The 27,547-nt window shown below is 39.8% G+C and overlaps 1 protein-coding gene across 1 annotated transcript in view; it reads right to left on the bottom strand.

Moving 5' to 3' along the window:
- Anxa3 (annexin A3) overlaps positions 1-26,590 on the bottom strand; it is a 64,529-nt gene extending 37,939 nt beyond the window's left edge. The window contains exons 1-3 of the mRNA XM_005337274.5: positions 26,400-26,590; positions 23,715-23,763; positions 114-201 (exon numbers count right to left, since the gene is read on the bottom strand). Coding sequence (XP_005337331.1) covers positions 114-201; positions 23,715-23,729 — 103 coding nt within the window. The 5' untranslated portion in view covers positions 23,730-23,763; positions 26,400-26,590. The remainder of the gene's footprint in view (positions 1-113; positions 202-23,714; positions 23,764-26,399) is intronic.
- Between the last annotated feature and the right edge of the window lie 957 nt (positions 26,591-27,547).

The following is a 27,547-nucleotide window of genomic DNA, read 5'->3' as shown; positions in this document are numbered from 1 at the left end:
CAATGTCTCTAATTGAGTAAACCAACGTGGGCAAACTGAACTAGGGAACTTTGAGAATGTAACTTTCCTGGTTATCTTCAGCATTAAGAAAGGAATTGTAAAGCATCACTTACCAAGTCCTCTGATGGCCTTATGAATAGCTTCAGCATCCACCGATGCACTGAAGCCTGGATAATCTCTTATTGTTCCTCGGGATCCAACCTAGGAGGAAAATATTTGAAAGTCTCACTAGTTCAAAATAACATTTTATAGAGCCGCTGCCGGGGCCTGCAAGATAGGCAGACCTGCGACCGACCGGCGGGGCAGGCCCAGCGGCCCACCACATGGTAGACACATTGCCCCAATTGGAGGAGGGGCAGAGCAGAGCCGCCTCCCGCACCTGCAAGGTGGGCAGACCTGCGACCCACCGGCGGAGCAGGCCCAGCGGCAGGCAGCGTGGTAGACACATTGCCCCAATTGGAGAAGGGGGCAGAGCAGAGCCGTCTCCGACGCCTGCAAGACGGGCAGACCTGCGACCGACGGGGGGCAGGCCCAGTGGCCCGCCAGCGTGGTCGACACATTGCCCCAATTGGAGGAGGGGCGGAGCAGAGCCGCCCCCCGTGCCTGCAAGGTGGGCAGACCTGCAACCTGGAGAACAGACCCAGTGGCCTGCCAGCATGGTAGACAGATCATCCCTATTGGAGGAGGGGCCCAGCCGTTGCCCGCAAGGTAGGCAGACCGGGCGACCTGGACAAGGGGCCCAGCAGCCCGCCTGCGTGATAGACAGATCACCCCAATTGGAGGAGGAGCACAGCTGCCACCTGCCCCTGCAAGGGAGACTTTGCAACTATACAAGAGCAATATAAATATATAGGGGGAAAATTCAATAACACAACAGTTTTACCAAGCAGAAAGAAACGTGAGCAGTATGAAAAGACAAGGAAAGAAAGGACCACAAGCAATGCAGGTCAACTCAACCTTAGAAGAGGTAATAGCTGCAGCAGATGGAATGTCAGATAAAGAATTCAGGATTTACATGCTTCAGATGATATGGAGTCTCAAGGAAGCCATTAGACAGCAAAATCAGACAATGAAAGATCACTTCAACAATGAATTACATAAACAAATCCAAGTGGCAAAAGATCAACTATACAGGGAGATAGAGGTTATAAAAAACAAACAAAAATCTTAGAAATGCAGGAAGCAATAAACCAACTTAAAAACAAATGAGAATACTACCATCAGAGTAGAACACTTAGAAGATAGAACATCGGACAATGAAGACAAAGTATTTCACCTAGAAAAGAACATAGACAGCCCAGCAAGACTGTTAAGAAACCATGAGCAAAACATCCAAGAAATTTGGGATAACATAAAGAGACCAAACTTAAGAGTCATAGGGATACAGGAAGGTATAGAGGTCCAAACCAAAGGAATGAGCAATCTGTTCAACGATATACATGAGAAAACTTCCCAGATTTGAAGAATGAGACAGAATCCCAAATCCTAGAAGCCTACAGGATGCCGAATGTGCAAAATCATAAGAGATCCACACCTAGACACATTATAATGAAGATGCCCAACATACAGAATAAGGAGAGAATTTTAAAAGCTTCAAGAGAAAGGAAGGAGATTACATTTAGGGGTAAACCAATCAGGATAACAGCTGATCTCTCAACACAGACTCTGAAAGCTAGAAGATCCTGGAACAACATATTTTAAAAGCTGAAAGAAAATGGGTTCCAACCAAGAATTGTGTATCCAGCGAAATTAAGCTTCAGGATGGAAGATGAAATTAAAACCTTTCACGATAAACAAAAGTTAAAAGAATTTGCAGCTAGAAAACCATCTCTTCAAACATCCTCGGCAAAACATTACAGGAAGAGGAAATGGAAAATAACAATGAAAACCAACAGTGGGAGGTAATACAGTAAAGGGAAAAAATAATCAAAGAGGAAAACAAACCATGTTAAGTAACATAAATAAACAAATATGGCTGGAAGAACAATCCATATCTCAATAATAACCCTAAATGTTAATGGCTTAAACTCACCAATTAAGAGACACAGGCTATTAGAATGAATCAAAAAAAAATATGATCCAACAATATGCTGCCTACAGGAGATGCATTTGATTGGAAAAGACATGCATAGACTGAAGGTGAAAGGTTGGGAAAAATCATATCACTCATATGGACTTCGGAAACAAGTAGGAGTGTCCATACTCATATCAAATAAAATAGATTTCAAGCCAAAGTTAATCAAAAGGGATAAAGAGGGACACTACATACTGCTCAAGGGAACCATACACCAACAAGACATAACAATCATAAATATATATGCTCCAAACAATGGTGCAGCTATGTTCATTAAACAAACTCTTCTCAAGTTCAAGAGTCTAATAGACCACCATACAATAATTATGGGAGACTTCAACACATCTCTCTCACCACTGGATAGATCTTCCAAACAAAAGTTGAATAAAGAAACTATGGAACTCAATAATACAATCAATAACCTAGACTTAATTGACATATATAGAATATACCACCCAACATCAAGCAGTTACACTTTTTTCTCAGCAGCACATGGATCCTTCTCAAAAATAGATCATATATTATGTCACAGGGCAACTCTTAGACAATATAAAGGAGTAGAGATAATACCATGCATCTTATCTGATCATAATGGAATGAAACTGGAAATCAACGATAAAAGAAGGAAGGAAAAATCATGCATCACTTGGAGAATGAACAATAGGTTACTGAATGATCAATGGGTTATAGAAGACATCAAGGAGGAAATTAAAAATTTCTTAAGAGTTTAATGAAAACACAGACACAACATATCGGAATCTATGGGACACAATGAAAGCAGTTCTAAGAGGAAAATTCATTGCCTGGAGTTCATTCCTTAAAAAAAGAAAAAACCAACAAATAAATGATCTCACACTTCATCTCAAAATCCTAGAAAAAGAAGAGCAAAACAACAGCAAAAGAAGTAGAAAGAAAGAAACAATTAAAATCAGAGCTGAAATTAATGAAATCGAAACAAAAGAAACAATTGAAAAAATTGACAAAACTAAAAGTTGGCTCTTTGAAAAAATAAATAAGATTGATAGACCCTTAGCCATGCTAATGAAGAGAAGAAGAGACAGAACTCAAATTACTAGCATATGGGATGAAAAAGGCAATATCACAACAGACACTTCAGAAATACAGAAGATAATTAGAAATTATTTTGAATCCTTATACTCCAATAAAATAGAAGATAGTGAAGGCACCGATAAATTTCTTAAGTCATATGATCTACCCAGATTGAGTCAGGAGGATATAGACAACCTAAACAGACCAATATCAATCAAGGAAATAGAAGAAGCCATCAAAAGACTACCAACTAAGAAAAGCCCAGGACCGGATGGGTATACAGCAGAGTTTTACAAAACCTTTATAGAAGAACTAATACCAATACTTTTCAAGCTATTCCAGGAAATAGAGAAAGAGGGAGCTCTTCCAAATTCATTCTACGAGGCCAACATCACCCTGATTCCTAAACCAGACAAAGACACGTCTAAGAAAGAAAACTACAGACAGACCAATATCTCTAATGAATCTAGATGCAAAAATCCTCAATAAAATTCTGGCGAATCAGATACAAAAACATATCAAAACAATTGTGCACCATGATCAAGTAGGATTCATTCCTGGGATGCAAGGCTGGTTTAATATACGGAAATCAATAAATGTTATTCACCACATCAATAGACTTAAAGACAAAAACCGTATGATCATCTCGATAGATGCAGAAAAAGCATTCGACAGAGTACAGCATCCCTTCATGTTCAAAACTCTAGAAAAACTAGGGATAACAGGAACATACCTCAATATTGTAAAAGCTATCTATGCTAAGCCTCAGGCTAGCATCATTCTGAACGGAGAAAAATTGAAGGCATTCCCTCTAAAATCTGGAACAAGACAGGGATGCCCTCTCTCACCACTTCTGTTCAACATAGTTCTGGAAACACTGGCCAGAGCAATTAGACAGATGAAAGAAATTAAAGGCATAAAAATAGGAAAAGAAGAACTTAAATTATCACTATTTGCAATGACATGATTCTATACCTAGTAGACCCAAAAGGGTCTACAAAGAAACTATTAGAGCTAATAAATGAATTCAGCAAAGTGGCAGGATACAAAATCAACACGCATAAATCAAAGGCATTCCTGTATATCAGCGACAAATCCTCTGAAATGGAAATGAAGACAACCACTCCATTCACAATATCCTCAAAAAAATAAAATAAAATACTTGGGAATCAACCTAACAAAAGAGGTGAAATACTTATACAATGAAAACTACAGAACCCTAAAAAGAGAAATAGAAGAAGATCTTAGAAGATGGAAAAATATACCCTGTTCATGGATAGGCAGAACCAACATCATCAAAATGGCAATATTACTAAAAGTCCTCTATAGATTTAATGCAATGCCAATCAAAATCCCAACAGCATTTCTTGTAGAAATAGATAAAGCAATCATGAAATTCATATGGAAAAATAAAAGACCCAGAATAGCAAAAAGAACTCTAAGCAGGAAGTGTGAATCAGGCGGTATAGCGATACAAGACTTCAAACTATACTACAGAGCAATAGTAACAAAAACAGCATGGTACTGGTACCAAAACAGGCGGGTGGACCAATGGTATAGAACAAAGGACACAGAAACCAATCCACAAAACTACAACTATCTTATATTTGATAAAGGGGCTGAAAGCACGCAATGGAGGAAGGATAGCATCTTCAACAAATGGTGCTGGGAAAACTGGAAATCCATATGCAACAAAATGAAACTGAATCCCTTTCTCTCACCATGCACAAAAGTTAACTCAAAATGGATCAAGGAGCTTGATATCAAATCAGAGACATGGCGTCTGATAGAAGAAAAAGTTGGCTACGATCTACATACTGTGGGGTCGGGCTCCAAATTCCTCAATAGGACACCCATAGCACAAGAGTTAATAACTAGAATCAACCAATGGGACTTACTCAAACTAAAAAGTTTTTTTCTCAGCAAAAGAAACAATAAGAGAGGTAAATAGGGAGCCTACATCCTGGGAACAAATCTTTACTCCTCACACTTCAGATAGAGCCCTAATATCCAGAGTATATAAAGAACTCAAAAAATTAGACAATAAGTTAACAAATAACCCAATCAACAAATGGGCCAAGGACCTGAACAGACACTTCTCAGAGGAGGACATATAATCAATCAACAAGTACATGGAAAGATGCTCACCATCTCTAGCAGTCAGAGAAATGCAAATCAAAACCACCCTAACATACCATCTCACTCCAGTAAGATTGGCAGCCATTAGGAAGTCAAACAACAACAAGTGCTGGTGAGGATGTGGGGAAAAGGGTACACTTGCACATTGCTGGTGGGACTGCAAATTGGTGCAGCCAATTTGGAAAACAGTATGGAGATTTCTTGGAAAGCTGGGAATGGAACCACCATTTGACCCAGCTATTCCCCTTCTCGGTCTATTCCCTAAAGACCTAAAAAGAGCATGCTACAGGGACACTGCTACATCGATGTTCATAGCAGCACAATTCACAATAGCAAGACTGTGGAACCAATCTAGATGCCCTTCAATAGACGAATGGATAAAAAAAAATGTGGCATTTATACACAATGATGTATTACTCTGCATTAAAAAATGACAAAATCATAGAATTTGGAGGGAAATGGATGGCATTAGAGCAGATTATGCTAAGTGAAGCTAGCCAATCCCTAAAAAACAAATGTCAAATGTCTTCTTTGATATAAGGAGAGTAACTAAGAACAGAGTAGGGAGGAAGAGCATGAGAAGAAGATTAACATTAAACAGGGATGAGAGATGGGAGGGAAAGGGAGAGAGAAGGAAAATTGCATGGAAATGGAAGGAGACCCTCAGGGTTACACAGAATTACATACAAGAGGAAGTGATGGGAAAGGAAAAAAAAACAAGGGGGGGAAATGAATTACTATAGATGGGGTAGAGAGAGAAGACGGGAGGGGAGGGGAGGGAAGGGGGGATAGTAGAGGATAGAAAAGGCAGCAGAATACAACAGACACTAGTATGGCAATATGTAAATCAGTGGATGTTTAACCGATGTGATTCTGCAATCTGTATACAGGGTAAAAATGGGAGCTAATAACCCACTTGAATCAAAGTGTGAAATATGATATGTCAAGAACTATGTAATGTTTTGAACAACCAACAATAAAAAAATAACATTTTATTCTTATTACTCTCATATGCATACAGGACACATGTAACAGACCCAAAACTTGCACACCTTCCTACCATTTTCAAGAGTGGCATAAGAAAGTCTCCCCTCCCTAGACATATAGGCAATATGATTCCTAGCACATGCAACAGGAGGTCTCTCTTTTTCTCTTGTGTAACAAATTACAAATATAAAAATTGCTTCTCTAGAGCAATGTTGTGTCAGTCTTGGTGACTCTGAAGAATATTTGCTTTAAAGTGGCATTTGCATAAAAACAACAAGAAAGCTGAAATTTCTTACATCCTCTTTGTTTTCAAGGGATAATTCAAAGCTCTTCACTGCATCTCACCCAGAAGTAATTGTGGTTTACAGACTTCAAGACGTTTTAATTAATGTTGACCATTGTCCTTGGGGAATCCTACACTAAAGGATCCATAAATGAAAACCCTATTAGGATTGTCTGTACTTAAGCTTTGTTTAATGGATGTGCAATTGTGGCTGATAAATTCCCTTCTAAAAGCTCCATTGACATCATAGATCTTCAGGAATAGCATAGAAATAAAAAATACCACACGAACAATTTTAAGCACATAAATTAGAAACATGTCAGTAAGCCGGGAAAGACGTACTACTCAAAGAATAAAATATTCTAAAACTGCTTAAAAGACAAAAGAAGGACAGCCACAAAGATATTGAGAAAAAAAATCAAAGTGAACATGTACTTCTAACATGGTATATACTAACTCTTAGAATAAAAACCTATCTTTATAAACCTATCTTTATAGTAATTACATTTTCTTTTTAAAGAGCATTTTCCTATCCTGTTACTAATATTGGCTCTGATGTCTTGTATTAATATAGCTTCATTTACACTCTTCTGAAGTGTTTAATATTTTCATGAAAGGACATTATCTTGTCACATTAAAGTGAATGGAAAATTAATGTTCTGGCATGGTAAAAAAATGATAGTCTATTGATTCAAAAGAACAGACTGAATAATTTGCTTCATCACAGTCAAACACTGTTTAATCTTAAGGCACCCCAAAATAAGGAGTTTGAATCTAAGAAAATAATAATTATAACAAGTGAGAAGCCAGTTGTGTTTGTGCCAGATCTGAAGGCACTTGTAAGAAATCAGTCACTTTAATGGATTCTCTTCGGAGAATTCTTTCCCCAAGGTTTAATGAATAGCTTATAGATTTGCATCATCCACTGGCTTCATTCATTTCTATCCACCTATGAATGTCTGTGTTTCTCCTATCCGTTCCCCTTACACATCTGGCATTTTAGAAGAACCACCATTTGAGCATTGGCATGTGTCACGCCCAGCACGGTCCTAGGTCCTTTATATGTTAACTGCCTGGCATGTATTAAATTTAAAAACCCCATTCATTTCTTCTATGGTAAGATTTTTTTGCGAGTCATATAAACATTTCTGGATCATCTGGGCAACCAAATCTACCAAGTGAACACTGTAGTACTATTTATTGAGATAACTGAAACAGTTTTAAATAATCCACTAGAATTCTACTTCCCAGTTCCCACGGCCTGCACTGGGTGGGTGTAGCTCAGTGGTAGAGCATCTGCCTATCATACAGGAGGCGCTGGTACATAAGAGTGAGCCATTTCATATATATGGCACCAACATGTAAGAAGATTGGAGAATTTGCTCAAGTCCACACAGCCAGTTAAGAAATAGAATCTGAATCTGAATGCCTTCTAGACTATTCTATCTATTCCTGGTGTTTTTTTGAAATACAGTCTCTACACTGGTGTGATACTTTAAAATGCATGTGACCTAGTCCCTAGATATAGTGAATCATAGTTTGAGAGATAGGGTGACAAGGACTAAATGTTTAAGAAGCTCCCCTGATTCTGTGCCTCATGGATATTTACATGGTTGCTTACAAGAAGACAAAATTGTGTTTAGATCCTAATTGTTTATGAATTCTGAAAACTCAGGGTTTGCATTCTAGCCATGACCTTTTCACTTCCCTCTACCACCCACGCATCAAAATATGTTAAAATTACAATGTGCAAATTTAGAGGAGGATGAAATTCCTAATCTATTATGCAACTTTCTATATAGTGAGAATTAAATGGGGGAAAAAAAACTAGTCTGGTTAAAAGAAAAAAAAATCTACACACACATACCCCAACTTGAAAAGGAGAATTGGGATTTTATTACTTATTTACTTTTTGGTGTGAGGAATCAAACCAAGAGCCTCATCTATAATAGGCAAATGCTCGACCACTGAGTTGTACCCACCCAGTGAAGGCCAGGGGAACTGGGAAGTAGAATTCTAATGAATTATTTAAAACTGTTTCAGTTCTCTCAATCAACAGCACTACAGTGTTCATTTGGTAGACTTGGTTGCTCATATGATCCAGAAATGTTTATGACTTGCAAAAAAAGTTACCATAGAAGAAATGAATGGGAATTTTTATTCTAATACCTGCCAGACAATGAATGAAGTGCTTTACAACATCTGATTTAACTTTTACAGTGACCTTAATGAGGTAGATTTTATTAAAATAGAAGAAATCATCTTGAAGCGATGATGTGCTGAACAGAATTCTGCTAATAGGGATAGCCCCAGAATTTAAACCCACCTCCTTATAACTAAAATGCCCTGTGCTCTACACCACATCACCTTGCCTGGGAGGGGAGGAGGCAGTGGAGGGCCATCTTAGTGGTTCTCAAAGTAGGGTTCCTGGTCATTCCCATCAGAACCACCTGGAATTTATAAGAAGCACAAACTCTCAGGCACTACCTCATTGTTACTGAATCAGCCACGGAGTAGGACTGAGTCTGTTTTTACACTCCCTCCAGATGATTCTAATGCCCTTTAAGAACCACTGCTTGATTTCATTGTCAGCTGCCCAGAAAGCCAAAGCAAAACTAACTGAGCAAACAAGGGGGATTCTTTTATGGGTGTGGAAGAGGAGGAATTTGATGATGAGCTCATTGTTTCAGGAATGTTGGCATTTTTACAGCCAAACAGAGCTGTTTGCATTTCCTGCTTCTTTGTAAGTTAAGGCCTTGCCATTTAAATTCCTACTCAATAGGAAGCTGAGATTCTTTAAAGTAACCCTAGTACTCCAACAGTGTCAGTACTAGTGTAGGACATCATGGGAATACTTAGAAAAAGCAATTTTAAAAAATTAGGTTTGATCAGATTTCCATCCACATCTCTTAAACACATTTTATTGCTTTCCTTTTCTCAAACTTGGTCTTCAGATGTCCGTAAAAGGAAAATGACCTCAAGCCAGATGAAAAATAAATTAAAGGAAGGAGCGGCTTCGAAAAGTGGGAGAAAAATAGGAGGGGTTTTTGGTTTTGTTTTTTGCACTTGGGATTGAATCCAGGGGTGCTCTACCACTGAGAGATATCCCCAGCCCTTTTATTTTTTATTTTGAGACGGAGTCTCTCTCTTTAAAATGCTGAGGCTTGGCCTTAAACTTCTGATCCTCCTGCCTTAGCCTTTTCAGTAGCAGGGATTACAGGTCTTCACTACCACACCCAGCAGGATGTCTTTATAGTAAGAACAATTGCTGATACTCACTCTGTGCCAAAAACTGGGCTAAGCACATTTTTTGTATTAGCTCATACAATCCCCACAATAAACATAAAGTAGATACAATAAATCCTATTCACAGATGATGAAACTGATGCTTAAGAAACTTGTCCAAGTTCACAGTCAGTAAGTGGTCTGTCCCAATAGCCTTTGCTAGAGCAGACTGCATCTCATATGAACCACCTTCTTCTTACCAATATAACTTTCCCTGATCTTCTAAAACTATCTGTTGGAGGTCAGCCACAGGACATGATGGCATAAAGCCATCGATGTGTTCAAACTGGCCCTGGGGAAGTGCCTTTTGCTAAGAGGTCAATCTGTCCTTGACTTGCAAAACATTGTTGTATCATTTCTTCATGCCATGTGTACTAGGTTTGCAAAAAGTTAGACATTTATATTCAGAAGAATGAATAAAAGAGAAAAATGGAAGGTGCCAACTCTGTTGACATAAAATATATTTACAACCAAATGCTCCAGAGCAAGAATAGCAGCAACTGCAAGGTACATTTTGAAGGTGAGGCAAAAACCATATCACCCCCACTTTATAAAACTCTATAAAGGCCAGATTCAAAAATTACGGCTTCAAATCAAAGTCTCTGATAAAACTACAGGACTCCAGAGTTCTCAAAGAGCCAGGGAGAAATGACCACTCTCTGCTCAATGTCAGGGTACTGTTGGGTCGTGAAATTTTATGATACAAGGTGGAATAGATGACAAAAATAAAGCAATCAAAACTTGGAAAATATAAGAGTTCTTGTTCAATTCTTCAAGCAAGAAGTTGTCTTCAAAACCAAAGAAAATTTACTGTAAGACACCTCAAAATGAAATACAGTCAAGTGAGGAAGGTGGTATGAGCTGAACTGCTTCCTCCTAAGAGAGATATGGTGAAGTCCTAACCAACAGCACCACAGAATGGGACCTTATGTGGCTACAAGGTTATTGCCGATGTAATTTGTTGAGATGAGGTCTTTTTGCAGTAGGGTGGGCCCCTAATCCAATATGACTGATGACCTTATAAGAAGATAGTCCCATATGGACCAATATGCAGGGAGAATGTGATAAGACAATGAAGGTAGAGGCTAGCCTTCTGCAGCTCCAAGGAGCCCAAAGTTTGCCCATGTGAAAGACAGAATATGCTTCCCCAAAACATGAAGGGTTTTGAGCTGAGGACAATTCAGAAGAAAAGAGCACAGTACAGCCTTCTGCCCTCCCTCTGTTGCCTAAACCAGGACATGGATTGACACAGACAAAAGCTCTCACCACAGAGAACAAAAGTTAAAGAACAGCTTGAGACCCTGGTCAGCCTGGAACTTGGAGGTACCAGAGGATTTATATTAGCAAGTTTTCCAAACTATTACCAGCCAGTTATTTGCCTTCTCCTCAAATTGCTGCTTATAGAAACTCGCAGTCTTTCCTTTTCCTTCATCTTATCATTTCTCTAAAAATTTACTCTTTGTAAATGCTACATATGCTTTGAAGATGCGATAGAAGCTGAAAATCAAAGGCACATCTTTGGGAACTATTCACTCTCCAGGAGTCTCTCATGTATAGACAAAACATGCATGTTAATAAGCTCCTTTGCTTTTCTCTTGTTAATCTGGGTTTTGGAACAGGGGTCAGTTCCAGCTATGAATATATGGAGGTTATTTTTACTCCCCTGCACCAGCAAACCATTGGAAGCTAGCAAGAGGTGAGAAGGCCCTTCCTGCAAGTTTTGGAAGGAAGATGGCCCTGCTGACACCTTGATTTTGGACTTCCAGCTTCCAGAAGTATGAGACAATATTTTTCTATTGTTTGAAGCCACCAGTCTGTGGTACTTCATCACAGAAACCCTAGAATGCTAACAGAGCACATAAAATACCAGAGAAAAGGACTGGTAACAATTCTGTTCCACCAGGACACACACCAGGGGCATTTCCTTTTCCCACGTACCAGCACCACTCACTGGACCAAGGGAGTGTGAGGGGCAAACTGCTCCTACCACCCCTGCCACCCAGAGGGCAGTAAAGAGCAGCAGCAGGTGCTTCGGTCAGCAGGAGGGAGGGGCAGCCATCAGGGAGGCCTGATAGAAGTTGACCTCATGGCTTGTTTGCCCTGTGACTAGAGGTCTGAAGGAGATGTTTGCAATCAGTTCTGTGCTCACTCAAGCGAGAAATATTCATACACTCCAGCTTTTCTTTTACAAATACAGTGATTTCATCAGGAGCATCTCTGGAGCAAGAGCATTGGAATGTGATAACAGAGGAGGGTGTGGGCTGGAGCGGAATGTGGCTCAGAAAGCAGAAGACAGGGACAAACAAGCAGTTTGAGATGCATTTTCCATGAAGCAAGGATTATGAGAGGAAGAAGTTGTGACCCCTCAGAAGCCCGTGTCCCTCCATTCAGCTGCCTGGTCCCTGCCTTCTTTAGGCTCCTGGGTCTCACCTCCTGTGTTTCTTCCTACCACGCCAGTGTGCACTGTCAAGCAGGCTTTTCTAAAGTACAAAATTCCTTTTAAATTCTGCTGGTGGTTATTTCTTCCACTCTGTCCTCTGTATGCTGACAACTCCATTTGTAATAGCTCCAGCCCAGACTTCAAATCTTGACTCTGGTTTTACATATTCACTGTCAGCTCCATGTGTCAGTTGGTATCTTACTTATCATTACTTCCTCCCACAGGGGGCACTGACAGTACTCACTGTACTTTGCATCTACCCGTTCATTTAATCCTCAAAGTCACTTTGTGAGGTAGGTACCATTGATTTCCCTATTTTGCCAGGGAGAACACAGAGACACAGAGGGGTAAAGAAACTTGCCCAGAGACACAGAGCTAGTTTGTGGCACAGCAGGATTTGAATCCAGGCAATCTGACTCCAGTCTTATTGTTCATTTGCAATTTGCTCTGCTTCCTCAACCATCCTCATTCCTGTACACGGTACCATCAGAGACCTGGCTTCTCAGACCTGGCTTCTCCTTCGGTTCCTTCATCTCCCTTTCTCCCCAAGTCCAGCCCATCAGCAAGTCCTGTAGAGACAATCTCAAAAGGGAATCTCGCCTGCACTCCTCCCCGGCCTCTTTGTCCCTGGTGTCTCTGTACTCCTGGCCATCCGCAGTAGTCTCCTTCTCACTTCTCTCTATTGCTCACCTCCAACTGTCCCCACACAGCAGCTGAAGATCTGTTAAAGACAGAGTTCAGATTAGTCATTCCCTTACTTAACAACCTTCTCTGGGCCTGAATCAAGTCCAAACTCCTTGCTCCAGTCCATACAGCCATGAGCCGTTGGTCCAAACTCTTTGGTTGCCCTCATCTGGAGCCTCTCTCTCCTTCATCCTTCACACTTGAGTTCTCTGAAACTTCAGCTGGTACACAGTGAGCTCTTTCCTACCTCAGGGCCTTTGTTCATGCCTCCCACTCTACATGGAAGGCCTTTCTCTCCCAGTCCTCTCTGTAAAGGTCATCCTCTCTGACACACCTTCCTGGGCACTTGATCCGAATGGTCCTCTCCTTTCTTCTTCATCTTGGCAGCCATTTCCCCTTTAAGGCACACAGCATTCAGTCATTTCTCTGTGTTCATTTCTGTCTCTACCTCCTCTAAAACAAAGTTCCAGAGGGCATAGACATTTGGTTTCACCACCACCACATAAAACAGATTCTAGTCCAGTCCTTAGCCTCCAGATAGAGGCTTAAAAACAACTGTTGAGAGAATAGATTCAAGATAATGACATCCCTAAGTGTGGAATTTCTCCAAGGTCTACACTAGATAATTGGCTGCCTGATGAAGTGGTTTCTTTCAATAACATCAATGATACAGAAATCAAACCAAGTCTTGGGAGACTTGGGAGATGTTCTAAAGCTGGTGGTGCCTAGTGTACCAAGGTGTTCAGTGACTCTACTTCATTCCCCTCCCTGTCTCTCCAAGCACTCAGGGTGGGGTGGCAAATGCAGCAGTCCCAACTTTCTGGGTAGAGCTTAAAACATCAGGTGCCCCAGAAGGACTTCATCAATATAAAAATCTTTCTCAGAATAATTTTCACTATTTGTTTGAAGCAGCTTATGTTTTATAGTTATCTTCTTTTGAGTCATCCAGCACCAGCATCTAAGGATTAAACTTTTGTTTCAAAATTAAAATTTCATATTTAATTTTAATTAAGAATTCTTGACCAAATTCTCCTTGTAGCCAAAGGCCATAGAGAGTTGAGACTAACGTGGCTATTCTGGTCATATCCTCAGCTCTGTGTAGATCTAACTTCATCTTCTGGAGAAGACGCCTCCGTCCAGGAGACCTATAACCTAACTGTGGAAGACGCAGGGATTTTGGCTCACAGAAACGGCAACCTGGCATCATCCATATCCTAAATGGTCCTTGGCTGGAGGACAGAGGCTGGCTGTCTTAATCCAGGCTGCTAAAATAAAATACCATAGACGGAACGGCTTGTAAACAACAGATATGTATTCCTCATAGTTCTAGAGGCTAGAAAATTCAAATCAAGGCACCAGCAGATTTGGTGTCTGGTCAGGACCCAGTTTCTAATTCATGGATGGTGCCTGCTTGCTATGTCCTCACATGGTAGAAGGAACTAACCAGCTTTTCTGGGTGTCCTTTATAATCCCATTCACAAGGGCTCTGCTCTTGAAAAGCCAACCTCTACCACAGAGCAAAGCCTGTCCAAGGAGAGGGGCTGACCTTTGTCCTTCGAAAGACCCACAGAGCACTCCTAGGCCTGTACCCACCCTGCTGAGTTGTTTATCTACAAATAACTGGAGAGATCTGCTGGGCCTGGTGTTTCTGACTCAGTCAGGCTAGGTATGGACTCATAGCAACTTCCTAGCAGCCACCAATCAGCATGAGACCGGGAAATACCTGGGATGCCAGATGACCTTCCAGTAGTTTATGGTGGTATGGTGGTTGAAAACATGTTGGGAAACCCTGTAGTTCAGCACGTACTCCCCTCTTGGCTTAAACCAATCAGTTCAGATGAATCCCCCTCTTGTAGTAACCAATCACTCTTACCCAACTTGTTCCCGCCAGTGAATGTGCTAATCAAGTTTTAGAGTTGTTTTATGATTTTCCCTTGGTGTGTGATGATTTGCTAAGAGATGCTATGATGTATGTGAAGTCCCTGCCTTCCCCAAAGAGTGTATAAAACTGCTGCAAACCCTGGGCTTGGGGTCTCTCGGTCACCTCACCGTGCTGTGCGGTCACCATGCTGTATGTGTGTGTGTGTGTGTGTGTGTGTGTGTGTGTGTGTGTGTGTGCGCGCGCACGCAGGCACAGAGGACCGAGCTAGCTCGCAATAAACACCTCTTTGCTGCTTACATCAATCTTGGTCTCTGGTGGTCTTTTGGGGGTCTCGAATTCTAGCATAACACTCTCATGCCCTACTTACCTCCCATATCCCAATACCATCAGCCTGGAAGTCAGGATTTCAACATTCAGACCATAGCATTACATTACAGGATTTGGGGACTGCAGTGATGAAATCCACTCTCTAACCACCACCTCACTCCTACAGGGAAAGGAGTCTACCCCTGAGGGGACAAGATCAGGGACAGCTACTGTTTGTAATGTTCTGGAAAGAAATATTTTTTTTGCATAAACAGCTAGAGTCACTGCTGTTTACACAGCATGATGGCAAAAAAAAATGCATGATTTTATGGGTTATTTATAAATTTGTTTTGGAAATGAACATCCTAACATATTGGCCCAGATTTAAAAGTTCTTCCTAATATAAAGTAAATCCAGACAAGGAAATTCCTTGAACAGTTCACAAGAAGACTACTGGAGTTCTTTCTGGCCCTTGGAGGATCCTAAAGCATCATGAAAGAGAATGGCAACATCTCCCCAAATCTCACGCTAATCTTGCCCCCTTCTCTCACTTCTTGAGGATTTTCTGGCAACTCTCGAATACACCTCACCAGTCTGCCTCAGAGCTTGACACCTGCTGTTTACACCAGCACTTGCAGGGGTGCTCACTCCCTTGCTCCTGCTCATCTACCTGTCCATCTTTGTTTTCCCCCAGAACACTTAAAACTGATTTGCTATAACATACATTTCTTTGGTGATTTCTTCTTTCCCTAATAAAATGTAAGTTACATGGTTTTTAAATTTCTTTCTCCACTGTATCACCAGAGCCTAGTCTCTAGCACATAGGAGATGTTTAGTAAAAATTGGTTGAATGAATAAGTGAATAAAACATATTTTCTTTTCTAGATCTTGCTTCTTTTGACAATTCTCAAATGACACAACCAGATTTTCAGAGCTCCATGTCACATGTCAAAATCTTACAGATGCATTTTTATTTATTTTTATACATACCGGGAATTTAACCCAAAGGAGCTTTACCACTGACTATAACTATATATCCTTAGTCCTTTTTTTAAAAAAAAAATTAAGTTTTTGAGTCAAGGTCTCACTAAGCTGCTTAAGGCTTTACTGAGTTGTTGACACTGGCCTTGAACTTGCGATCCTCCTGCCTCAGCCTCCCGAGTTTCTGGGATTACAGATATGTGCCACTGTGCCTGGTTTCACCTTTTCTAATCCCTGTTCACATGGAGCTGTCACTACTCCTATTTAAACATGCCTCTAGAACCTGTGCAATAAATTTAATCAAACACAGAGTAAAACAAAAGGAGCCAAGATCTGATAAGGGAGGACCAGAAAGACTTGAGAATTTTCTGCCCTTTTGATTTATTCTCTTTCAATCATGTAAGGCCTGTGTATTAATTCTATGATGCAGTACTCTAAAATACTAACAGCTTTGTATCCACCAAACAATATACTTTCAAGAGAATCAAATCATACCTTCTCCTTTTCACATTCCTTCCTCTCCAATTTAAAACTTTTTCTTTTCCTCTTAGCCTGATTTACCGGATTTATTCCTGGGTACTCATTAGATTCAGAATTTATAGTTTCATCATGATTAAATATGGAAGAGGGACCCTCCCTCCTTCATAGCAGGACTCAGATCAGGGAGTGGCAAAGAACAGCTCCTTCCTGTTCATTCCATTCATTCCTAGGGAGCCTCACTCTCCTCCCTCAGATTTTAGAGTATTTCTTTCCAGGCTTCATCCTGAAACAAAGCTTTACTGTTCAGATGTGGAACCCAGGTCTAACCTGTTTTTCATTGACTTCCTCCAGAGGGCCATCAGTCTCTGTGCCAATATTTACCTAAAGAAGCCTCAGGGAATGTGGTTTAAAACGCAGAGAGGAAATTGCAATCATGTTGAAAAGTACCTAACCAGGAAAAAGACCTGTTCTGCCCGGGATAAGAAAAGTCCATTTCAAAGAAAATAGCATCAAAGCCAGCTCTTCCAGGTGGTGGATGGGAGCTGGGCCAGAGGAGGAATCCAGCTGGCTCCACGTGGGCACACAAGTGTTCTCCTCACATTTGTTTTAAATCTGCATGGTCATGAAGAGCAAGCCCACCAGGAAAGAAAGGTGTAGTGAGAGGTCCAGAAATATGCAGTTGAACAGGGCTCTCAAAACTCCTTGAACCCACGAGCAATAGCATGCAAATGTCCAAAGCTGGTGGCATCTAAGGGACAGAATTTGAAAGGTATAACCTTCCCAAATTCTTTCATCTTAGTATACTACACCCTTCCTGAGAGCCCCACCACTGAGTTAACCCTGGAAGTGAGACCACTGTGTCCTTATGTGTTCAACCACATCAATGTTTTTCCCAGAAAAGAAAGGAAGGGTCAGGTGGGGAGGGAGGCTGGACTCTCACCATGAACACATCCTTCTGGGTTCCATTTTCGTGTTTGCAACTTTCTACTGTCCATCAGCCTTCCTCAACTTTTATACCATGAAGATCCTTATTTGTTTTGTCTACATGAATGCCATGTTTTTGAATGATTCTGTCTTTATTTATTATAAAACATAAGTTCACTTCCCATTTATCCTCATCATTACAGATATAACTAACAAATAAAGCTTCTGATCAGTATTAAGATAACCAGTGTCTTCAGTCTTGATATAATTTTAATAAAAAAATAAAGAAATATGATGTTTTGGAAACTGTGCTTTAATGTGAGTCACATATGTACAGTATAATAAGAAATATTATGTTAATAGTAATTAATAAAATAGAATACTTAAAGCTAATTATGATAACTTATAATACATAATGATATAAAACAATAATAATTAACTTATATAATATTATATTTGCCTGGTTTGTGGCAAAGAGGTTCAAAACCCTTGTAATTTTCTAGTAATGTGAGTGGTTTTTCTATGCTACTGAGGTGACACCCATCGGGCCCTTAGATAGACCCAGGATGAGAGCTGGTCACCTGAGAGACCAAACATGTGATTATAGGGTTGGAGTTTGGGATCAGACCAATCTTGGAGAAGAAAGGAGGGCTGAGCTGGGTAAAGTGATAAATAGTTTAATCAAACATGCTTACATAGTGGAGCCCTGATTAAGATCCTGGACACTGAGCCCAGGGGAGCTTCCTGACTGGTGAAAACGCTGTTGTGCGGGGAAGGTGACATCCCCTGACTTCACGGGGAAGAGCATGGAAGCTCTATGGCCAGGATTGTTCCAGATCTTGCCCTGTGTGTATCCCTTATAAGAAATCTACAATCATGAGCACATGTTTTCAATGAGAACTCTGAGTCAGACTAGTGAATTATGAATTTCAGGGGATCATGGAAACACCCAAATTTATGGCTAGCCAGTCAGTCAGAAGTTTGAGTGTTACCCAAGGTGTGATTGACATCTAAAGTGAGAGCTACCTCATGGAGGTCAGAGCTCCTAAACCTAAGGAATCAGATGCTAACTTCAGGAAGTGTTAGAATTGGACTGGAAACAGAGCACTGTATGTCTTTAAAGACACATATATTTAAGATACCATAAAATACTAAAATTAGAAGTAGTCAGAAAGAATCTATTTGAGAACAAGCCATCTCTTTCAGAGAACCATTCCAATGAGGAAGAAATGATATTAATTTGAAATAAAATCAAATTGGAAAATAGGCAGAGGCTTTTTTATTAAGACAGTTTAGAGAATTATTAAGTAAATAATAAATAATAATAATTATTAATTAGCAGAGAATATGATTTTTAGAATAAAATTGATATATTAAAATGATAATGAAAACAACTAAAATTTGTTGAATGTCTACTCCATTGCAGGCACTGTTAATGTATTTTATAGGAAATGGTTTAATTCTTATAAGCACTGGATGATGTAGGCACGACTATTATGCCCATTTATAGATGAGAAAACTGAGGCAAAAAACTAGGTCATTTGCTTTTTAATCAAGTATGGCTCCATAAAAGGTAAAATTGAGATTGTGGGGAGCTATCTTTATTTTGCTCCCACTAGAGCCTATTGCGCTAGGTACTTGCTGCTTTAATTATTTATCTATGCTTTGGATGAACTTCAAGACACAGTTCATAAGCACTGTATTTATATAAAATTATATTTTTATCCCTTGGTTCCAGAGAGGCTCTATGTTCCCTTTCCTCCTTTTGTAAACTGGAGTTTAGAACAGGGATAAAAGGATGTATAACAAGTTAGAATGTTAATAACAATTCATGTTGTTGACATTGATTATGGGTTCATCTGGAAACATTCTAATAGCATATAAAAATTCTAAATTGAGAGTTTAAACAAAATAGGAATTACATTTTAAAAAGCAAGTTAGGAATTGACCAATGAGGAAAGAGCTCAGAGAAAGCATTATAGGGAGCACGCATAGGAAAAAATATATTGCTTTTGTATCTTAATAAAAAGTCACGCCCTGAGATATTCTAATTTGTGAGCTTTCTGAGTGCTTGCTAGGGACCTAATGACAAAGAACCCTGAGTTCAAGGAGTAGAGACCAATAAAATATCAGACCCTTTCATCAAGGGTAAAGGAGTAGAACACAGGACTGAACAGAGATATTTAAAACTTCAAAACAAAGGAAATACTGATGTAACAGAGATTGTTTGTGTATGTAAAACAACGGTAGCATTACAGTACTCCTAGATCTGCTGAAATCAACTGAGCCTGGACACACTTGAACATAAATTCTTTGAATAACAAAGTGCTTAAGTTGTCTTTCAGGAAAAGCCTGCAGAATCCACTTAAGGAAGTTTTGGATGGACATGTGCAGAAGAAGCCAGCTTCTCCAGTCAGTGACCTTTTGATGTCACAAGCCTAAAAGCTCCTGCACAGAACATAGTTCCCCCCAGGAAAAGAAACACCAGATCTACCAAGAAGAGGCGTGAGGACTGACTATGTGCGTGTGAGTGATCCTTACAACGCTCCTTTCTCGCCACCCAATCAACAAGCAGCTTCTCCCCTCTTCTTCCTGTAAACTCCCCTACGCTGCGGCAGATTTGAACCCCTGTTTAGCTCCTGACCTCCTTGCCAGTTGACTGCAACATAAACTTTTTTTGTTTTGCCAAATCCTGAGCCATAGCAGTGACTTCTGTGTGCATCAGGCAGTAAGCCCTTGCTCCAGAACAGAACTTTGTGGTAAGAGCAGTGACAGTTGTAAATCTGAATTTACCATTTTCAAGTGCGTAGTTGAACAATGATCAGAATATTCGCACTGTTTTCAAAAGATTACCAAAATGTTTTTATCTTGCAGAATTGAAACTCTATAGAGACTAACACAATTCCCCCTTTTCCTCTTTACCCCTGACAACCACCAGCCTGCTTTCTGATTCTAAGAATTTGTGTACTTTAGATGTCTTGTATAAATGGAATCACACAATATTTGTGTTTTTATTACTGGTTTATTTCACTTAACGTATCGTGCTTGAGGCTCATCCATCTTACCATGTGACAAGATTTCCCTCCTTATGAAGGTTACATGATACTCCATTCTGTGTGCATAGCACTGTTCATCTGTCAGTTGACATTGGCTATAGTGAAGCACTGTAATGAGCATGGTATACAAATATCTCAAGACTCTGCTCTCATTCTTTTGGATATATACCCAGAAGTGGGATTGTTCAATTATATTTGAACAGTTTTATATTTAATTTTTTGAGGAGTTTCCATGTTGTTTTCTGGAGCAGTTGGGTTCTTAATCTCTGTTCTCTGAGATCTCACTCAAATATTAATTCTTTAATTTGGAAAAAGAAGAAAAGTTAAAAAGAAAAAAGGAGGCAGTATAAGTCCCTCTTGCTAGGGCCTCTTTCTTCACTTCCCTCGTGTCTCCACATAGCTTCCCCTTACTGGCCTGCTCTCTGCTTGAAACCAAATGCTCCCATTTCCTAATGCAGCCAGACTCCCAACCCCTATGGTAATCACAACAATGTCCCTCTCTTAAAATATACACACAGGAATCACTGGACATGGTGAATGGGTTCAGTCACTTGACAAAAGGGGCTTTGCAGATGTGATTAAGGTTCCATATCTTTAAATAGGGAGATTATCCTGGATTATCTGCACCCTTAAAAGCAGATGCACCTTTAAAAGCAGAGAACTGTCTTGAGCTGAAGGAAGAAGAGGAAGACAGGAACAACGATGTCCCAGAAAATAAAGCCAAAGAGGTTCCAGGTGCCAGAAGGATTCAATGTACCAAAGCTGGTGCTGAGCTACAGAGGCCAAATGCAAAGAGTGAGCAGAGGCCTCTAGGAGCTACAGGCAGACTCTGCAGAGACCTTAGCAGAGACCTACAACTGTAAGGAACCAAACTCTGCAAGAACTTAAGTGAGCTGAGAGGAGGATTCTTCTCGAAATCTCCAGAGTGGAATGCACCTTGCCAATATCTTGATTTTAGTGCCATGAGACCCATTTCAAGCTTTTAACATATAAAACCATGAGATATTGCTTTAAACTGCTAAATTTGTGGTAACTTGTTATGGCTGCAACAGGAAACTAATACATTCATATTCACCTGAGTCTCTCCCAGCCCTTCAAAGGTGTCAGCTGGAGAGCCTGACCAACCAACTCTGTGTCTACTAACTAATGCACAAGGGCTAGCATTTTGGAGAGATGCTTTATTTTCATCTGATTCTGCTAGCAGTCGATAAAAACAACAGATATCAGATCTGGAAAGAGGCAGGATTAGCTTCCTGTTCAGTGGTATGAGAATAATGTGGGGCCAAGTGAAGCCTTGCATCAGCACATCCTCCTCTCCATGCCAGGCGAAGGGCTGGTCTTAGCTTTCATGCTTTACTTTAAACTTCTTCCACCCCTTACTGATAAAATATATGTTCACAGTTTAAAGAAACAAATTGAAGAGCACAGAAGGTGATACTATGAAAAGTAAAAGCATCCTTGCTCAAACTCCCACATTTCTAGAAAGTATTCATGTAATAGTCTATATCTAGATCTTTTTCTTTTCTTTCAAACAGAATTGCTCTATACACACCATTCTGTAATTTGATTTATTTTTAATTAATATATTCTTTTCCAATTTTGTAAAATAATACACATAGAACCGACTGCCTTTTCCTCCTTCTTTTTAATGATCATATATAAATGGCTATAAGCCATACTTTACAATTTACTAATTTATACAAACAAATGGCCATTTATGCTAATTTTTTAAAATATTTTTTTTAGTTGTAGTTGGACACAAAACCTTTATTCCATTCATTTATTTTTATGTGGTGCTGAAGATTGAACTCAGGGCACTGCATGTGCTAGGCGAGCATTCTACCGCTGAGCCACAACTCCAGGCCCTGAATATTTTCACTAACACAAGTGAATGTCTTCAGGCTCATACATTTTTCAAGCGTATGTAAGTTTATCTATATGATACGTCTCAGAATGTATCACTTTCTTCAGAAGTGTATCTGTAACTTAGAAGTGGAATTACTGAGTTAAAGAACATGTGCATTTAGAGGCCCAGGTTGTGGCTCAGTGGTAGAGCGCTTGTCTAGCCCGCTTGAGGCACTGGGTTCAATCCCCGGCATCAAATAAAAATAAAAACAAATAAAGATATTGTGTCCATCTACAACTAAAAAAAAAAAAACAAAAAAAACAAAAAACAAAAAAAAAACTTAAAAAAAGAACATGTGCATTTAAACATGGATAGCTATTGATTGACAAAATACCACCTAAACCTGTACCAAATTCATTCTCCCCTGAGCAGAGTGTGAGAAAAATCTGTCTTGCCCACAGTCTACAATATAGGTTGTAATGGCTTTTTTTCACCCTTACTAATTCCTTAAATAGAAAATGTTTTCTCCTTATGTTATCTACATTTCTTTCTCAGTGAGGTGCAACATCTTTTAATGTATTTGTTGGACATTTATAATACTTTCCATTTCCTAGTTGTGTCCCTTAGAAATTTTTCCATCAAGTTCCTTTTTTAAATTGATTTATTCAAGTTACTTGTGTGTCAAAGATATAAGTCTTATGTTTGATATGCTGAAAATATATTTTCCCCGTAGGATGTGTTCTGACTCTACTAACAAGGTTGTTTACTGTCACCACTATAAATTTATATGTAAATAGATCAATATTTTTCTTTTAGGCTTTTGGTTTGGGGTCATGGTTGTAAATGCCTTCCCCACTCCAAGATTATTTTTTAAATCTACCCATATTTTATTTTCTTCATTTATATATTTTATTCATCTGATATTTATTTTACTGTAAAAAGGGAGAAGGAATACAGACTTACTTTATCACCAAACAGAAATTTTGCTAACTTTATTTAATGAAAAAGCCATATTTTTCTCACTGACATGAATAAAAGTAACATTAAATAAATTTATATAATAAATATATAGTAAATTTATTCTATTTTTTTACCTCTCTGCTTTGGTGCCATCACAAATTATTTTAACCATGTAACTTTATAAAATATCATAATATTTTAGTTTTAGATATCCTTTAGCTTTTTTGCCTTTTTTTTCAAGTGGAATTTTTATCAATTTTTCTCAATATTTTGACTTCCTGTATTTTGATTTCACTTGGATAAGTTACTGTGTTGTGAAGGCTTGAATTTTACTTACCCAGATAGATGCCATGGTATCCTTTTCCTTGAGTTGAGATCACACTAATCTATTAAAAGAAAAAAATCACTAAATTGTATAAATCTGTGATTCAGAATGCAATCATCTCAGTCCAACTCTTAATCTTTAATCTAGAAAACAGAAGTCAACATTCAAAGAAAAAACCTTCTCAGGAAGAGTAATCCCATTTGCTAAACAAATAATTACTGGACACCTTCTATATCCGAGGCACTGTGCTAGATCTTTGAAGACTCTACAAAGGAGAAAGAAATCTCCACACTTGAGAGGTTACAGACACGCTTCCTAGAAAGCCTATTTTTTACTTATTTAAATTCTAGTAGCTGGGTGTGAGCTGGGTGTGCTGGAATGCACCTGCAGTCCCAACTACTCTGGAGACTGAGGCAGAAGAAAGGCTTGGACCCAGGTGCTTGAGACCAACCTGCATAACACAACAAATCCCTTCTCAAAGAAATCAACTAGAACTATGTCTACTGCTCTCTGTTAATCAGGACAGACTGGGAAGAAAAAGAAAAGAAAAAAAGGAGGGAGGAAAAAAGAAAACACAGGAAACTGCTCTTCCCCACTAAACCAACACAAATTCCAGATGGCTTCAGTTAGCTTCCTTGTGCTTCATTATGGAACCTCATGCATCCTTTGCAAGCCTCCAAGCCTAATGCCTGTTATAAACAGACACATCTGCTCTTTGAGGAACCCAGGCCAGTCCCTGGTAGGTGCAGAGGTGAAAGGGGCAGTTCTTTCATTGGGAACCAGAGCATACTTTCTATAAGTAGACTTTATTCATTGGCAAGTGTCCAGGATTGATTTAGAAACACAAGTTGCTCCCTCCCATCCTGGGAGTAAAATAATCTAAAAATTCAACTATAGCCCCAAAGCAAAGTTCAACAGGAAATCACAAAAAGAATCCCTGGAAATATTTAGGCCTGGGTTTCTCAGGCTCTCAGTAGCCTAGCAGTTGGGGCTCTAGTTAGAGTCTAACCCACATTTCTCCCTATGTAGTATATAATGGATACAAGATGTTATTAGTTGTAGTTTTGATACAATTTCTTTGAGCCTCAGTTTCCTCATCTGTAAGAAGAGGAGAGGGCTATTGCTAGCATTGAATGAGATGATATGTATGATAATGTTGAATGGGGTCTTGTGTTCTCACTATGTGGCAGGTCATGCAAAAAGTACTATGAGGTCAATTCCACAAGGCTAGGGATGTCTGTTCACTAAAGCATAGTAGGCACTGAAAAAATACTTACTGAATGAATGAATGACTTAATACAAGCCTCATAACAATGTAGTGCATTAGATATCAGTAATAACACCTTCATTTTGTATGTAAAGAAGCAGGAGGCACAGAGAGTTATGAAAGTGTTCCACAGTCACAGCTTGTGAGTAGACTCTACTAACTGGAGAGAGACTCAAAGGTATGAACGTGATGACCCACTTCTTACTAAGGTGCCTGACTGTACCTGGCCCAAATTGACACTCAGTATTTGTTGATCTAGTGTAATGTATAAATAATTAAGAAGTATTACTGATCTATCATTTACCTTTTAAGAAGAATTACTCCACTGTGGAGGCCAAATGACCTAAGCAATAGAATTTTAAAACATGTCCTTCCTGAAGAGCATTACAGTGGTTACATAATTTCCTTTTACTTCTTCCTTGATCCTTATTTCTAAATAGATTTCTCCACATAACCAAACAACTCTGAAAACAAGGATTTAGTTTTCTTTACAGTTTAAATTCTCTTTTCTGTCTGAAGATTCTGCCTTCATGAAACCAGTGGCAATATCTTCACGGAATAACGTTTTCATTAGTTACATTTAAGATGTCAATGAAAAAAGTAGTAACTGAGTTCTTTCAAAGGGCGAAACCTGTTATCTGTGTTGAACATAAATCCTTGGAAAGAAGTTAGCCTGATCTGTGTGACTTCTTATCAGCAGCCAGAGGGGCCTCCAGCTCCCCAGAACGCGCAACCCCAGTGGAAACTACAATTTCCTATATTTGGTCATCTGCAATCAAGTGCCCACATGCCAAAGGGAATGATTCATGTTTAATGAATCGGGATTCTGTTGCAATCAAAGAAAACGGTGAGTCTTTTCAGGAGAAAGCAAACTTCTCCAACTTCCAACGCCCAATGTCCTAATCGGCCTCAGAAAATAAAATTAAGTAAAATAAAATAAATTGCCTATGTGAAGAGAAGAACATGCTCACAGGATGGGTGGGTTCCTCTGAGTCAGCCCACCTGGACACTGAGGACCACTATAACTCCCAGCTTTTTTTTTTTTTTTTCCGGTTCCCAAGACCTTCAGGAACAGGGAGGCAGAGACGTCTAACTGGATCCCCTTGCGCTGCTAGATGCAATGAAAAGTGAATTTTCCAGGGGGCCAAGACAGCTAGGTATCAGCTGGAGCCCTGCCAGGACCCTAGCTGGGTGATCCTCCCAGGGAATCACACTTTTGTTCCCAGGGACTTCAGTTTCCTAGATTCTGAAATGCAGGAAATGAGCTTTGTGTCCACTAAGGCCCTTCCAGGCCCGCGCCAGTGAGGGGGTCGGTACCCCGCGCCCACGCCAGCACAGCGCTGCCCCGCTTGCGGGGGTTAGTGGGTCAGGCGCATCTACCGCCCCAAGTGGCGAGAGGGTCGGCGGGAGAGGCTCGCGGCTTAACTTACCCCAAAAGCGCAGCAGAAGGAGACGCCAGTGACCCCAGATCCTCGCCGGCGAAGGTGTGCGTCCAGCGCGCTGGTGCTCCGTGCGCTCCCGGCAGCGACCGCACCCCTTCCTCCGGCCACTCCTCGCCTGTGGACTCCACCTGATCGCGGCCCCAGGCCCGGGAAAAGGAAGCCGCACCCCTCTGCCGCTGGGGCTTCCGCATTGCACACAGAGCTCCAGCCCTTGGCCCAACCGGGTCTCTAAGCTTTCCCACTGGCCTCTCCCACCATTCTCATGTGGAAACCCATTTCCCCGGTTTTCGTACATTAGGGTCTTCAAGTTTATTGCAGTGCTTATTTTGATCTAGGCAGTGTGGATCCAGAGATGGGACAGTCCCCTGATCTCCTGATAAAAGGTGACAGATATCTAACACCCACAACAGTAACATTTGTCTAGTATCTACATTGTGTCAGGCATATTCTCAATGCTTTACACCTGAATTGATTTAAATCTGTATTCCAGCAACTCCATAAGATAGATCCTATTATTATTCTCTTTATGAGGAAATCGTGACACAGAGATTACCATAAATTAAGAAAAATCGAGCAGAAAGTAAATGGCAGAATCGAAATTTTAAATTAATTCTTATTGATGCATTATAGTTATACATGATAGTGAGATTCATTGTGACATATTTGTACATGCAAATAACAATTTGGTCAATTTCATTTCCCAGTACTTCCCTTTTCTATCCTCTCCTCTATGGCTCTGTACTCTACTGGTCTCTTTTAATTTCATTAGATCCACTCCACAAATATACCTTTTCCCTCTTTTTTCTTTCTAGCTTCCATATATGAGGAAAAAACATATGACCATGGACTTTCTGAGTCTGGTTTATTGCTCTCGACATGATGTTCCACCAATTTTTTTCTGCAAATGATATGATTTTGTTCTTTATAACTGAATAAAACTACATTGTGTATGTATGTCACATTCTCTTTATCCGTTCATCTGTTGATGGACACCTAGGCTGGTTTATAATTCGGTTATTGTAAATTGTGCTGTTATAAACATGAGTATGCGTGTATTGCTATATAATTCATTTGAATAAATATCCAGGAATGGTATAGCTGGGTCTTATGGTGGTTCCATTCCTAGTCTTTAGAGA

The sequence above is a fragment of the Ictidomys tridecemlineatus genome, chromosome 9 (assembly GCF_052094955.1).
Source record: "Ictidomys tridecemlineatus isolate mIctTri1 chromosome 9, mIctTri1.hap1, whole genome shotgun sequence".
NCBI lineage: Eukaryota > Metazoa > Chordata > Mammalia > Rodentia > Sciuridae > Ictidomys > Ictidomys tridecemlineatus.
This window is presented reverse-complemented; position numbering and strand designations above follow the sequence as displayed.